The following is a 15034-nucleotide window of genomic DNA, read 5'->3' as shown; positions in this document are numbered from 1 at the left end:
TCACTACACAATTTTGCATTATAAGAAGACCAAAGTCTTGCTTTTGTGGGCATATCGGAGAGCAAACATGCAAACACAACATGTATGCACATACATACATACCAGAGAAACAGAAATATCCAGTGTGATAAACAGGAGCCTCATGTTTGAGGCACTTAGGTGGACTGCCAGAAACAGGCTTCCCTGTGCATACCACGGCTTTGGTCCCAGCTGGAAACACTTAGGTTTTCCTATTTCTCAGTTTTGAATCCTCGCTATCAGATGGGCTTGGTCTTCCTTTTCATCTTGGCCATGTCATCCTGAAACAGAAAGTGTCTTGATATGTTTTGCTGCAATGTTATGTTCCTATGGATAACTCTACCCACTACCTCACTTCCACCAATTGTGGTTTTCACCTGCTGGTGAGACACTCAGCTTAGGGATGTTCAGACAAAGACCTCTGAGCATCGATGCTGTTGGAGATGCAGGGAAAAACATTTGAATGCATGAAAGATTATGTATTTACTCTTAATATTCATATTGTCTACAATGATAAACTGAGTTAAGCATTCACCATTCCTTGCTTCACCTTGGGAACTTTAAGGTATTCACTTTTTGCTGTGTAAGACTGTGCTAAGTTCATTCTGACCTAATAAATTTTTAGCACCCTGGGGTAGAGGGAAGGAGGATTGTATTTAGTCACTTGAAAGTCTCGGTCCTCTGCTCAGGGCTTTGTCAACTACAGAACTTAAAAATTGCAGCAATCAAGCAAAAAGTAGCTGGGAATGCAGGTGGGTTGGCAAAGTCAAGTGTCAGATTGTATTATGCCTCTTATGTTTACTAATATACTTGCTATGGTTTCATTGCTGTATTGAAAAGAACCAGGAGGAGGCAATTAATGATTTCCTTTTCAGCTACATGAGAAATATTTTGATATCATGAGTCATTGGTGGCCATGGAGAAAAACATAGTCTTTAAGCCAATTGAAAGAAAAAAATATATTATTTTACTGGCAAGTGAGTTGCTCTTCCAGGTTTATAATTTTAACAATGAATCAGCTGTGGAGAACATTATTTAACTTGCTTTCACAACCAGTAGACTTATATGAATAATGTTTGGGTTTTTTTCTGCCCATACAGTAATTTTTTTCCCAAAGGAATGTCAACATTTGCAGAAAAGATAATTGCTTTTAAAAGAAAATATGTTTTTACCTGTCCCCTTCATATAAAAAACTTGTGCGTAAGCCATAGAAAACTTTTCTGTAATTATATAATTTCTCACTAATGTGCCATTATAGCTCAGTTGATACCAACAAGAAAATGTTAAAGTCACTGCTCTAAGGTTTTGTGAAGAAACTTCAGCTCCCTTGTTTATAAAAATATTACACAAGTATAAACCACAGTTATTTAAGATTAATTTTTCCTCTTCTTTCTTCAGATTCTCTCTTGTAGGTCTCAGCCAAAGCTCAAAAAGCAAGTTTGTTTTTCCAGGCTCTCGAGCAGCTCTGTGAGCTCTCATGGCTCCTCACCAGCACGAGTACAGCAAATCCACTCACCTGTTGGAGCCTTCCCACTTTTGTAGGTGGCTGAACCTGGGAAGCTGTGGTAAGGCTCTTGTCTCCAGACCTAGCCAGGGAGCTGACTTGCTGCTCTGTCCTGGCCTTTTTGTAGTAAAACCTTAGGATGCCTGTAGGCAGCAAACATCTGTTTGTGTAGCTGTCGGTGAGTCTTTGGGGAGATGAACTTTTTTTGTGCCGTTTTCTTGCCTGAGTCACGATTGCAAATCTGAGGTCTGGGCTCAAGTTGTATTTAAACAGCAGACATTCACCTGTGAATATACTTCCTTTTGTTTTTATTTCACATCTTTTAAGATGACAGAGAAGGTATATTTTGTCTAAAATGCTAAGACTGCTCTTGAAAGGCTAGTGCTTTCTTCTTGAAAGGAAGGCTGTAATCAGCTGTTACCTTGCTCAGCATTTTGCTGTAAAGAGGAGGTTGGACCGATCTTCTCTGCTTGTGTGAAAACTGAAATGAATTGAGGGTTGTCCTCTGCAGGAAAGGACTATAGCTTCAGTTTGTACCATAGCAAGGACTGTAGTTATTCTGCAACTTAGCTAAACCTGATATGCAGGTAGGATTTAACTCTTGCTGCAAATTGCCACTTGTTTGTTGCTCTGGCTGTACTGCTGTACGAATCTCTTGGGTTTGTTTCCCTCCCCCCCCCCCTTGGATTGCTTGTAATAAAATACTTGTATATTTTGTAATAAGGCCATTAGTCCAGTCATACTAGCCAAGAACGTGCATTTGCAAGTGAGGAGGGCGGACTTACTAGAAGCAGAGTGGAGAAATGTTGGAGGAAAAAGAGAGTGAAGACCACCAGGTGTTACACTGGAAGTGCAATGTGAGAAGTCAGTGTAGGAATTGCCAGTGAATTCGTATTCCTCAATGAGAAGTTCATTTTGTAATATAGCATAATAGAGCAAGGGATTCAGGTGCATGGCAGAGCCTTCTTAAACCCCAATCCTGGGGGTAGAAAGAACTGATGAAATAAAATCCCATCTCTAAGAAATAATAATTTTTTCTTGTGACACAAATTTCATAACTCACAACCAGTAGGGATCGTAGGCATGCTGGACCTTTTAACATACAGAGAGCAGGATCAATAGGGAATTCCTAACAAAAGTACATCTTTACATGTTCAGGAAAAAGCTGGTGAGTTTCAAGCTGGTCCTCTTTATTTAATTTCATCAGTTATTTGTCCTGTTGTAATTTCATTTAGATCACAGAGATTTGTTAGTTTTGTATTTGCCTTTACAGCACATAGCTGTAAAGAAATGTCTATGCCTATAATTAAATATTGTTGTGGTAATTATGTGCACAAAGATTACTTTGGGGCTGCTTAAAGAGGAGGGGAACAGAGCAAGGAAATCAGAGTGCTGCCAGAGAAAGGGAGAACGAATGAATCCATCTAAAACTGCAAGGGGAAGTCAGTTGGATGGAATGTAAATCTGCATGGTTGAATTTGGCAGAGATGTTAATGCTAATACTATTTCTGATGTAAGAAGTTACAGAAGGGCCTTTTTCTATTATTTTATGATGACTGGGATTCAGTTGCACATTTTGTCTGAATACTTGTGCCTCCCTGCACCTGTAGTTCATGGCACAATACTTTATAACACCTTGTAGGATGTTTGATTTAGTATTGGCTCAGAAGGAAGATTGCCATTTCACGAGTTACCAGCAGTACTCTTTTATTTAACATCTGGGGTAAACTTGCAGCAAGGAGGTTAAACCAGACAATTTTCCTTAAATCTTGGACAGGTTTGCAGATGGTGATGGAATGACTACGGGGTGCACACTTTTATTCCTCTGACACCCCTGGGGAAAAGAAGCATAGAGAACACAAAGGAAGATGAGTTGAATTTGAAATTAAAAAAGCTTCCAAACCAACAAACACACACATACACACATACATTTGAAAGATCATTTAAAAGAATAAGAGGAGAAACAGAGCATGATGTGGAAAGCTACTGAATTACCCTCCTGAATACTTCAGCTACAATGTTAAGTAAATTAATGCCGAATGCATAGAATACATGAGCCTAGAGCAGTTTGTATGCTGGAGATCAGAAAGCACAAATACAGTGAATCTGACCAAAATTCATTGGGCTGTGTGTATTAAAGACACACAAAAAAAGAGCATGTTCAGTCACATACCTTAAAAGATCATAGGGGAAACATAAAATCAGAGGTGGTAGGAGAGTGCACAGTTCTAGGAGACCTGTGTAATCTCTTTTCCAGAATATTGAAAGAAGGGGTGTGTGTAATTGATAATGCAACAGGAAGTCTTCCTATCGTATCTGATATTTGGAAACTCTAGTCTCTGACTGGAGAAAAGCAAACTTATTAATCTGAGTTGAGAGGAAAGGGGGGAAAAAAAGAGAGATGACTCGAATTTCCAGACTTCACCAGTGTGCAAAGTCTTGAAAACCGTTCTTGCAGCAAGACTGCTCTAGAGCACATACATGCTTGTTTGTGGTCATATCAGATTGGCAGTGCAACTGATGGGCTGTATAAAATAGCAGAAGTTTTGTTCTGAACTGCTGAATGCGCAATTTAATCTCATTCCTATTATTCCAGTCCACAAGGTTATCATAGACAGAGAACTGAACAATCCACTCTCCTCTTCAGTATTGATGAAATGCATATCCATTCATCTAGGTCAATGACAAATTATTGAAGATGAAAGTCCACAAAGTGGAATAAACTACAGGATCAATTAAGCCATAGCAGAATGGCTTTTTTTGTTGTTGTTGCTGCTGTTATTAAAATAATAACGGGGGTGTGCTACCTAGGTTTAAGCACAGCACTTGAAACAGAGAGCCTTAGAAAGCTTATTTAGTGAAGAGATTATAGTGATACATGCTAACTGATGAATAAAGATCTGGTTAAATAGACTTCACAAGGCTGTTTTCAAATGGGACTTCTTGTTTGCTGTGGTTCCATCACATGCTGATAGGGACACAAAATTGCACGTTTTCTCAGCTCTGAAGAGAGTTCAGTTCTCTGGGTATGATAATCTTCTGGACCAGAATAAAAACAATGAGATTAAATCGTGCATTCAGCTGTAAAGAATAAAACTTTTGCTATTTTATACAGTGCATCACTTGCACTGCCCGTGTGATGAGAACTGTGCACGGGTCTGGTGTGATGTAAGACTGCAAGGCACTGGGAACAGCTCAGCCAGGAGAATTCCGTGCATTTACGTTTTCTGGGAATAAATGTGTCTACTTTAACAAGGAGATGGGCGGAAAAGGGGTTGTAAGATGACGGGAGGAAATAATAACAGTTTTAAAAAAGTAAAACAAACCCCACCCCGCAATAAACCAACATTCCATGGCAGGAAATTTTAAAAAAACAGGTTTAACTTGCAAGAACGAAGACTGAAAATAAATATGATGTAATAAGGACAGGTGGGGGTTTAAGCATTTCTTCTCCTTTGCTGCTATCTGAAATGAAACGAGGGGAAGAGTAAATCGCCACGCACACACCCAAAGCGGACATTTCTAAGATCTCAGGAAAGAAATTAGGGTTTGCAACACCCTTCCTTGAAAGGCCGGGGCAGAGGGACTGTGGCTCCATCGGCGGGGAAGTCTTTGTGCTCATGGAATGGCCAGAACTGAGACCTGAGGACTTGAAACCCGGCTTTGCAGGGCGAGGAGGATGGTGTGGGGAAGGTGGTGGTAGGGAGAGGAAAAGCTCCTCTCCTTTCGGGACCCCCCCGTCCCTCCCCCCGTTCCCTGCCCGGACAGCGGGTTCCGGCTCAGCCTGAGGGCGTCACTTCCCGGGGCGGAGCGGGGCGGACCGTGGTAGGTGCCGGGAATCCGGGAATGGCGGGGAGCGGGGGATTTTCCCGCACCCTCATCCCCCTCAGCGGTCGCGCCCGGGCCGCGGCGATGGAGCGGCTGCGGGGCCGGGGCTGCCCGGGATCCTCCGGGAGGCTTCAGCTCCTTGGGTTTAGTCCTAAACGTTCTTGTGCCTGAGCCCCAACCCCGTCCCCCCTCCCTCCTTTTTTTTTTTTCCGGCCAAAAACCCCTCGTCCCGAACAATTGTTAAAAACAGCCCTGCAGCCGTGAGAGTGGGACATACAGCGATTTCGGGGAGCACGAGGGTTGTTCTGTGCCTGGATTTGCGGCGCTCAGATGCTGCCTTATTTAAAACTGCTGTTTACGTGTCTGCTTTTTTAATAAAGGTAATATTTTACTGAGTATGATAATAAAGAGAGGACGCGCTATTGAAAGCTGTGTGGCTACTTTTCGTCGTGTCTTTTTAGCGGGAAAAGGGAACTATCTTTATTCAAGACAGTAGGTACGGGTAAAATAAAAGCTGCTGGTCACCTGTGTAGACAGGTTTCATTTGAGTCCTTACAAGTGCTTTGAAGAAAGTAAAAATGTTTCTCTTTCTCTTTAGGGCGTCTGCAAACAGAAGTGAACTGATACCTCTGGTACTTTTTAATTCCAAACAAGATGAGGATCCCCTCTTTGCTGATGGGATTCCCTCGTTATTTCTCCAGAAGAACTTACTTCATGAACTTCGTTTCCAGAGCCGATTTTCTGTGCATTGGATCTCTTGCATCAGTGCACCACTGTCGTACAGAATGGATGTGTTCATCGAATGGTTTGAGGAGAGAGCTCTGTCAACAAGCTGAGCAGCAAATAGAGGGACTTTCTGACAGAGAACAAAGACTCGTAGACAGACTTTACAATGGACTAATCCAGGGTCATAGAGCCTGTTTAGCCGAAGCCATTACACTTGTAGAATCAACTCAGAGTAGGAAGAAGAAAGTAGCCCAGGTGCTTCTTCAGAAGGTATTATCCTACCACAGGGAACAAGAAAAATTAAATCAAGGAAAACCACTTGCCTTTAGAGTGGGTTAGTCCTTTTATATCTGTCTAGTAGTTGCTTACGTGGAATTGCAGTTCTCACCTTTCATTATCACTATCATTTGTGGTCTGTAGTCTTGGATTGTTGGTTTTGTGGGGTTTGTAACCAATTAGATCACTTCTGTTGTCCAGTCATCAATTATGGCTTGATCTGAAAGATGCTTTTGAAAAAGCATTAGAAATTATTGTTGCATCTTGGGGGTGTGTTATGTGGGGTGTTTTTTTTAACTGTTATAAGCTGAAACGTTAGGTGGTTTGCAGATTGATTCAGATATCATCTACACCTAGACAAGAAAGGATGTAGTCAAGCAGACCTGATCTTTCTGCAAAGAAGGGGTTTTCTTGAATCCCTTTTTCGATTTACAAAAGACAAAACATGTACTTTCCTGTTTTGTGACCTTCCTTTAAAGCAGCCTACTTTTCAGCTGAAAGAGACTTGCACCTGATTCTCTTGGAAGCTCTGAAATATTTTCCCCTTGCTAAGAGATGGGCTACTAATGTATGTCATGCCCAGCTCATTTCTTGTATCATCTTTACCAAGGTAGTAAGAATAAGAACTTGGGTGTGGGAGTAAGAAAAGTTTGGTGCTAATCTTAGTTTGTGAGCTTTGACACCCAAGTAAATGGCCTCATTTTTTGAAGTAACAGCTCTGCAAGGTAAGGGCTTTTGCTTTTACAGTGTTTCTTTTATAAATGTCAGTACATCTGAAAAACGCAGTTTTAGGATGAAATGTCTTGAAAGTTCTGAAAGGTAAGTCAGTGTAAGTAAATTTATTTGGAGGGAAGTAAATATGTCTGGATAATGTTATGTTAGTGTGGGTGGGATTAAGGGTAGTGAAGTGAGGGCTGCTGTGTTGGGTGAATCAAGATGGTGTATTTTGAGTGAATTACAACTGCTTAGGTGGTGTAACAGTTTTGACATATCTTCTATTTGCCTTCGCTGTGATATTGTGTTAGAGTTGTTATCAACTTAGATGTTGATGGTGTTCATGTGATATATTATTCATTTGATTAACAAAATGTTTTTTCCTTTTTAATATGATTATTTAGGGTTGTCTGGTCCTCCTGGTGCTGGGAAATCGACTTTCATAGAGTGCTTTGGGAAAATGCTTACAGAAAGAAAACACAAAGTGTCTGTGCTGGCTGTAGACCCTTCCTCTAGTACAAGTGGTGGTGAGTGTGAATTAAAGTTTGAGTCTGGTTTCCAATACCTTGTCAACTATAGGAGTATCTCTTTGGGCCAAATGGAGAAAAATATTGAATGTATCAGGTTTTCATTTTTTTCCTCATTTGATATGAAATTGGGAAAGAGGTATCAGTCTCCTAACTTTGTGACATTTCCTCTTTTCCACTGTTGGAATGTTCAGCCTTACAGGTTTTTTTTTTTTGAATTTGAATTTCTTTGAAGCTGCGTGGCTGTAACGTGTCACTTTCAATAAATAAAAGATCGTAGGGGAATTATAAGCTGACCATGCTTGATTCATGGTATTCCTGACATAAATATAGAATCTTGATTCTGATCTTTTTCTGATGGGCAGCTTCCAGGGAACATCATTAGTTTTTTCAGCTTCTGTGCTGTTACAGAAGATGCTGTGATGCGTAACTATTTATAAAGACAAAAAACTTCAGCATTGCAATGACCTGGCCTAAGACAGACCGTATTCTTGAGTGCATGCATTCAGGATGCATCAGAATAGCAAAATATGATAGCAAGACTGCACCAGTTGAAAGAATTGAGCATCCCTCATCTTTTGGAATGTGCGTTGTGTGCATAGATCTTGCTGAGGCTGATGCACAATTTGTTCAAATAGATTTATGTCAGATTTCTTACAACAAAAAAATCCACCATCAAGATGTATCAGAATCATAATGCAGATATTTGTTCCTTTAGACAGAAACAGCAAATATTTGGTTGTGTGGCCTGGTGTGTGTAGGCCTCAAAAAGCCATTCAGGAGGTGTGGAATTAATTCTGATCTGGAACAAATTCTTTGTATTTGATAGCAATAGGGTCTGCTTATCAGGCCTCTCCAGCTTCTGATAGGTGGAAGAACCAGGCCATAACTTCCTAGTCCTCAGCAAAGTCTTGACCAGCTGTTGCTGGGATATTCCTGTTTGACTGACTTAGCCCAAAAGGTCTATCTTTTCCTGCTCATTTATTGGTGGGAGGGAGAAGGGGAAGTTTGGCTGTGTTGCACTTCCGAAATAATTTAACATTACATGTTTAAGGTTCTCTGTTGGGTGATAAAACACGGATGACTGAGTTGTCAAGAGACATGAATGCTTACATCAGACCATCTCCAACCAGTGGGACACTGGGAGGTGTAACAAGGACCACAAATGAAGCCATTCTGCTGTGTGAAGGAGGAGGCTACGATGTTGTTCTTGTGGAAACTGTAGGTATGTGTTTAGGGCTTCCTTTTAACTGTCCTGTTGTGATATCTAAATAAGGTGTGTTCCTAATTGCATGCTTTCATCCTTGAGTTTGTTTCATACGTGGTCACTGGTTGAACACGAATGCCCATTCTGTCTATTTTCTGATCTTTGTCTTTTACAAAACTGTTGTGTTTTCTGTCATCTTTGTTTTGTTAGTGGGATTTGTTTGTGGTGCAGTGCTGGGATCTGTAATAATTATTGTCATGAATGTGATTGAAAGTTTGCAATAAATGGTGAAGTGTGAATTTAATTTTTTAGGTGTGGGACAGTCAGAATTTGCTGTGGCTGATATGGTTGATATGTTTATATTACTGCTACCACCTGCAGGTGGAGATGAATTACAGGTATTTCTCAGTTTCTCTTATTGAGTATTACCTAGGACTAGAAAGAGAAACTTAATTCAAGATGCAGTATCTGTGCAGAAAGTCCACATCAATAGTCCGTTACACTGCTAGTATCAAAGTATTTTCAGTGTCATCAATTTATTGCACAGCTAAGATCCAATATGCTCCCCTGATTTTGGAAGTATTAGGATGTAAAATTTTGATACTCTGTGACATACCTTTGACGTAATTACTAGTTACATAACATTTTTGGGAGTGGTTTTTGCATTATAGGAAAACAGAAATGAATATAAATAGTTTTGCAAACTTGGTCATGTTTTGGGTAAACCTGAGTCTCAGCACATGAAATAGGTTTACATGTGAACTCTGATGTCCATATGTAGTGTTCTTGTGTCAAAGTAGAGTAATATAATAACTAGTAATGACAGAGGGTGTTGGTACTACTCTTGCTTGACTGGCACATACACACACATGTACACACACCAAAGTCAGTCAGAGCCACTAGAAACTGAACTAGCATTTTGACCTGCTTTTTGTGATAAATCAGCATGTCACAGTCTTTCTGGGTGTTCCTGATTTCTCTCCATGTTCCACTTAGGGTATCAAGCGAGGTATAATTGAGATGGCAGATCTGGTTGCTATAAATAAAGCTGATGGTGATTTAGTTGTGGCTGCACGGAGAATACAGGCTGAGTACATCAGTGCTATGAAGCTGCTTCGCAAGCGTTCGAAGGTTTGGAGACCAAAGGTTTGTGTACTTCCCTGTGGTTTGTGTGTCAGTTTGGGTATGCCTTTGTTTTGTTTGGGTTTTGTTGGTGCATTTGGCTTTTTTCATTATTTTTCCCCCCCCCCCGGAAAAAAATACTGAATGAGTTAGGATTGGTATCCTCTCATCTAGCTGTACTAGTCTCCCTGGGCTCTTTTATAAAAAAAATTTTGGTTGGTTGTTTAGTTTTACACTGTGCTGGAGAGCTGATTGCTGCTGTTTGTGTGTCACCTCTGATCTCAAGGTGTGCCACATGAAACACTGTGCAAAGCCAGTCCTCCTTCCCGTGAGTTCTGTCCTGAGCTACAATCTCAGCACTGGCAGACCTATTACTAACATCAGTAGTGGTACAAACTTTACTTGCTTTTTGTAAACTGTGCATATCTTAAAATGTCCCATTGGCCATTTCTCCATCATTTGTAACTCTGAAGCCTGTGGTTATCTTTGTTCTTTCACTAGTACTTATGTTCCCTTTGCTTTAATATTTTTTCATTGCTCACAGAATGAAAGTTCTTGGGCAAGAACTTTGTCTACTTGTGTATGCAATGTCTAGATTATTGGAGTTCTCATCCCCTGGGTCTCCAGTTTTGATGCTGTATTTCATCTATTAAAAGGTTATGGTAAATTATAAAGGAGAAGATTCTGTACTAATTTTTAATGTGTGTCTATAGAATAAGCACAGGCACACACTCTCACTTCCTTTATTTATGTACATGTATCTATAAACCAGGTTTGCTCTACCCTGGTATTAAAATTGACCCATTGAATTAAGGTTAAATCAGTTGGGCTGCCTGAGGTTTAGCTGTCCTTTTGTAAGTGGGGGAAAGAGGCAGAGACTTCAAAAAACCCAGACTGTTCCATTTAAAAGACTGTGTTAGATATCTGAAATATTATTGGCAAAATTAATTCCTAGTCTGGAAAGTTGAGGCCAAAAAAATAGTCAAAATACCTCATTTTTGACATACTTTAAGTGCAAAAGAATAGCTACCAGAATATGTATTTCAACTCTACGTGTAAGTTAAAAAGCAATAATGTACCTTTTAGCTTAAGGTCTCATTAAAAATTATTCTCATTATACAAGCAGTTGGACAAGGCTTATTAATCCCAAATACTGTGGATCTCAGGGTCCAGTTATAGTTGGTAGAATCCAAATTTTGAGATATCTTTTCAAAAAAACCCCACAGAACCACCAGAGCCTCGTGAAGTGAGCGTGTTGAGTGAAGCTTGCGTTTCCTAATTTTCACGGAATTTACCTGGTGCAGTAATTGAACCCTCAAGCCCAGTAGTTCCTTGGCTTTAAAGATTCCTCTGAATCCAACAGGTAATGCGCATCTCTGCCAAAACTGGAGAAGGTATCTCGGACATGTGGGATAAAATGACCGAGTTCCGTGACCTCATGCTCACGAGCGGTGAGTTGATTGCCAAACGACGGAAACAGCAGAAAGTGTGGATGTGGAATCTCATCCAGGAAAACATGTTGGAACATTTCCGGAGTCACTTGGCGGTCAAGGATAAGATTCCACTTCTAGAAGAAAAGGTTCTTAGTGGAGTCTTGTCTCCTGGACTGGCAGCTGACCTGCTACTGAAAGCATTCAAAGATAGTCTCTAAGCATTATTTTCTTACTCTGTTCCTGATAAGTGCTTTATGTAAACATGAACATTAAATACGCTTTTTCTATGTGTGGATTCAAATGTTTTACTACAGCAGACATTAATGGAATACCTAGCCACTACTCTGCAAAAGAATACCACTGGATTCTGTATATGGGATGATCATGACAAATCCCAACACTCACTCAGAGATTACTACAGACTGTATTGGAAAAAAAGCACAAGCCCAGATCTTCTATTTGTATACACCATCGATCTGTTGATAGGAAATGGATGCCCATGTGAAAATGTGACTGGTTTTGGGAGGGTGTGAGAGTATTCTGGTTATGGGGTCATCTTAGGAACAGTTGACACTGCAGCTTTCCAATGTATTTTTTCTAATATAGCATCAGCTGTTGCCAGAATGGATTGCATTTTTTAATTTCCTCACCTTGAGTGACAGCAAGAACATTGGACTGCCTGACAGCACTTGACCACAGTCTTAGTTTTAAATAAATTGTGTGCATATAAATGGAACATAGTGGTGTTTAGTCCCTGTTGGAAGCTATAGTTAGTTATTATACACTGTACACAAGGAGAAGGGAATTTTAACCATCCCAAAATAGATATTTTAATGCAAAAGCAAAATTTAGTTAGACAGACTTTTTTTAAATGCAGACATCAGATGGAACAAATGTTACCCATGATGTTTTAATAGCATATGTCTTTATACTAGAATAATAGATCTCTAGAAATAATGGTTTGAGGTTTTTTGATCTGATTTACGTTTTCTGGATTTAGACAAAATGGCCAGCTGTGTTTTTGGTATTTTTTTCCTCTCTCGCAGAAGACATGACTGCTTACAACCAAAAACACTTTTATTTTTCATTTTTCTTTGAGAAAAATCTGGAGGAAGCATTTCCCTAAGCCGTGATCTAGAAAGCAGAGCTCATCTGGCACCTACTAAATGTGAAGGATGAAGTGGAAAAGTGCTGAGTTTTGGAGACCTGACTGAAAAAACAGTAAAATATGAGAGTGTGTGAGTCTATTGTTGCTTAGGTGAATTAACTTTTTAAAACATACATTGAAAGTGGTGATTTTCATAGTTTTTATTTTCTTAACTTGTACGTAAAAGGTATGATGTCTTTAGCTCACTTTCACCTGTTTGCCTTGTAGCAACCCAATTCCAGCATAGCAGTGAATTGGTTTACTTAGGTCCTCTTTTTTCCTTAATATTTTTTCCCCCCAAAGTATTTTTTTCTCTTCTTTCCCCTTATCCCAGCTTTTATACTGTGCTCCCAACTGAGTTTACTTTTTCCTGCTAGGCCTCTGGGCTTCAGAATTTTGATTCCTTCATAGGCATAATTTGGCAGTTGTCAGAAAAGATGAATGATTTCTGAAAATGCTGAGGATTTTGTTTCATTTGGTTTTCAAAGTGGCACAAATTACACAATGCAGAAGAAACCTCTATCCTTGATGCTAGTATTCCAGTTATTTTTACCATTTTATGATGGTGTCTATATAATAGTCCATATATTTTTATTCTAAATATACAAGGTATGACTAGAAAGTAAAAAGCAAACTGCAAGGCAAATTAAAAGTACTCATTAAAAGCCTAAAAGTAATGATTCCCATGTATGTTTACAGTGAAATACTAATGAAGGGCACTGTGGTGTTTTGTGGGGCATACAGCTCAGGCATTTCTTGGCTAAGAAGTCTTGCACTGGTGTAGCTGGTATTAGTGGTTTCCACCACATAAATTGTCAGAACTTCAGAGCCCTGACCCCTTATTCTTATTTCTCAATCCGTAATTTGGCGTTCTGGAGTTGGTTACATAGAAGCAGCTGAGGGAATGGAATAGAGGGAGTGGCAGAAGCACAGGCAGAAGCACATTATGACCATGCTGAGTTGTGAAAGAAATGTAGTGCTTATAGTTTCTTTTTCATTTAAACAGCCTCTATTGAATATGACAGAGAGTGCCCCAAACCAAAAGTAATGTCTCCTGTCCTTTCAGCTTTAGATATTGACTGTATTTTATGGTACCTAGTAGAAGAAATGACAGTCAGGTGGAAAATGAATTAATGAGAGCAGCAGCAGCATTTTAACTGGTGAGTTCACAACTTTTAGATAGTCCATTTGTTTCAGGTGGCAGTTTTTGAGGTGACCTCATTTGTGTTTGTCTGTTAGATCAAACCCTTATTATTGTCATTACTGCTGCTTCTGTCAGGGACTGCTGTTTTCCTTGTCTGTTATACATGAGCTGCCAAGCAAGTAAAATAGAACCTGCAGCTTTGTTTAAATGACAGCTGCTTAAGCAGAAAATGTTTTGCCACTTCTTCAGTATTTGTTTTCTGGTTGCAGGTCTGTTGATGCACTCAAGCCATGGGCCATCATTATTTTCTCGTTTTGTTGCTTCCTTTAAAATATCTCTAATTTACTAACGAACTCTTAGCAGAAGACAGTTCAATGGCTTAAGCAGGTTCTTTCAAATGCATTTTCCTCTTAAAGCAGAACATTAAATGAAAATCAGATTTGCCTTCTTTATGCTTGTGCCTCGTGCCTCAGTAGACACAGAAATACCCTGATACAGCTTGTAAAATTTTGCTGTGCCATGTTTTGGAGTCAACAGCTGTTCAATTAATTGTGCACTTCTGTTCATGCCCTCACAGGCTGGGGAAATGCATTGTCTTCAGAAGGGCTGCACAGCTTTAGCTGGTAGGCTACAACTCAGTAAACAATTTGGTATTTCCCAAGATAGGGAAGAGCATTTCCAGCTCATTATTTTTAGCTCTGTGGGATTAAGTTGGCTAAAATGCATTAAAATATTGTCATTCGAGTAAACAGGCTTCTTAAAACGATAGTAAACAAATCTGTTGAGTAGGATGTTGACATATTCCTAGTTTGTAGAGTTGTTAAGTTGCTCTCATGTTAACATTTAAAACCACAGCTACTGCAGAATAGTATGGGAAAATAATATAACTTTATGAGAAAACAATAGCAAGATTAAGTTTGTAGCTGAAAGTATGATAAACTGTTAGACAAATTGGGACAATTTTTGTTAGACAAATGGGAGGTAAGGAATAAACTGTTCAAATACATGAACTCATCTCCTATGGAGTCTTACACTTTTCTGTAAGAGTGAAACTTTTCCTCAGGTCCCTGTGTAATAGAATTTGCTCGTGTTTCACAGCTGGAAAAAACAAGTGTGATGAGATCAAGTGATTTACCCAGGACTCTGAAACAGGTCAGTGGGGTATAAGGGTTACAGTTCAATAGTCTTTTTACTCTGAGCCCCATGTATATTTACAGCCACGTTACTTAAGGTTGAAAAAATGCTCTTAGCAAGTTCATGCTCTTAGTGTGACTTATTCCCTTCATATCTAATCTCTCTGTTTTCAGCGACAGGACCCAGTGACCCCTTCTTGACTACTGTTCTGTTGTAATGTCCTGCTTTAAGTAATAAAAAACTTTTCTTTCATA

General features: G+C 39.6%; 1 protein-coding gene across 2 annotated transcripts; it reads left to right on the top strand.

The window, feature by feature from the left end:
* Window positions 1-5394: 5394 nt before the first annotated feature.
* Window positions 5395-15034, top strand: MMAA (metabolism of cobalamin associated A). Of its 2 annotated transcripts, none has more exons than XM_027721088.2 (7): window positions 5395-5730; window positions 5949-6410; window positions 7471-7593; window positions 8648-8818; window positions 9113-9198; window positions 9797-9946; window positions 11286-15034. In XM_027721088.2, exons 2-7 carry the CDS (start codon window positions 6005-6007, stop codon window positions 11571-11573), a joined length of 1224 nt encoding a protein of 407 aa, XP_027576889.1. In that variant the 5' UTR covers window positions 5395-5730; window positions 5949-6004; the 3' UTR covers window positions 11574-15034. The 2 variants fall into 2 exon arrangements, with proteins under 2 accessions (XP_027576889.1, XP_027576892.1); XM_027721091.2 differs by lacking the exon at window positions 5395-5730 and adding an exon at window positions 5750-5846.

The sequence above is a fragment of the Pipra filicauda genome, unplaced genomic scaffold (genome assembly GCF_003945595.2).
Source record: "Pipra filicauda isolate LSUMZ 115617 unplaced genomic scaffold, ASM394559v2 scaffold8_size5757611_pilon, whole genome shotgun sequence".
Taxonomy (NCBI): Eukaryota; Metazoa; Chordata; class Aves; order Passeriformes; family Pipridae; genus Pipra; species Pipra filicauda.
The sequence above is the reverse complement of the archived record's forward strand: the minus strand, read 5'-3'. Positions and strand labels throughout refer to the sequence as shown.

Excerpts from the sequence above, each read along its gene's own strand:
- MMAA (XM_027721088.2), top strand. The coding sequence starts at position 6,005 with ATGAGGATCCCCTCTTTGCTGATGGGATTCCCTCGTTATTTCTCCAGA. Across the intron at positions 6,411-7,470 it reads ACCACTTGCCTTTAGAGTGG|GGTTGTCTGGTCCTCCTGGT; the intron begins GTTAGTCCTTTT and ends ATGATTATTTAG. Across the intron at positions 8,819-9,112 it reads TGTTCTTGTGGAAACTGTAG|GTGTGGGACAGTCAGAATTT; the intron begins GTATGTGTTTAG and ends TTAATTTTTTAG.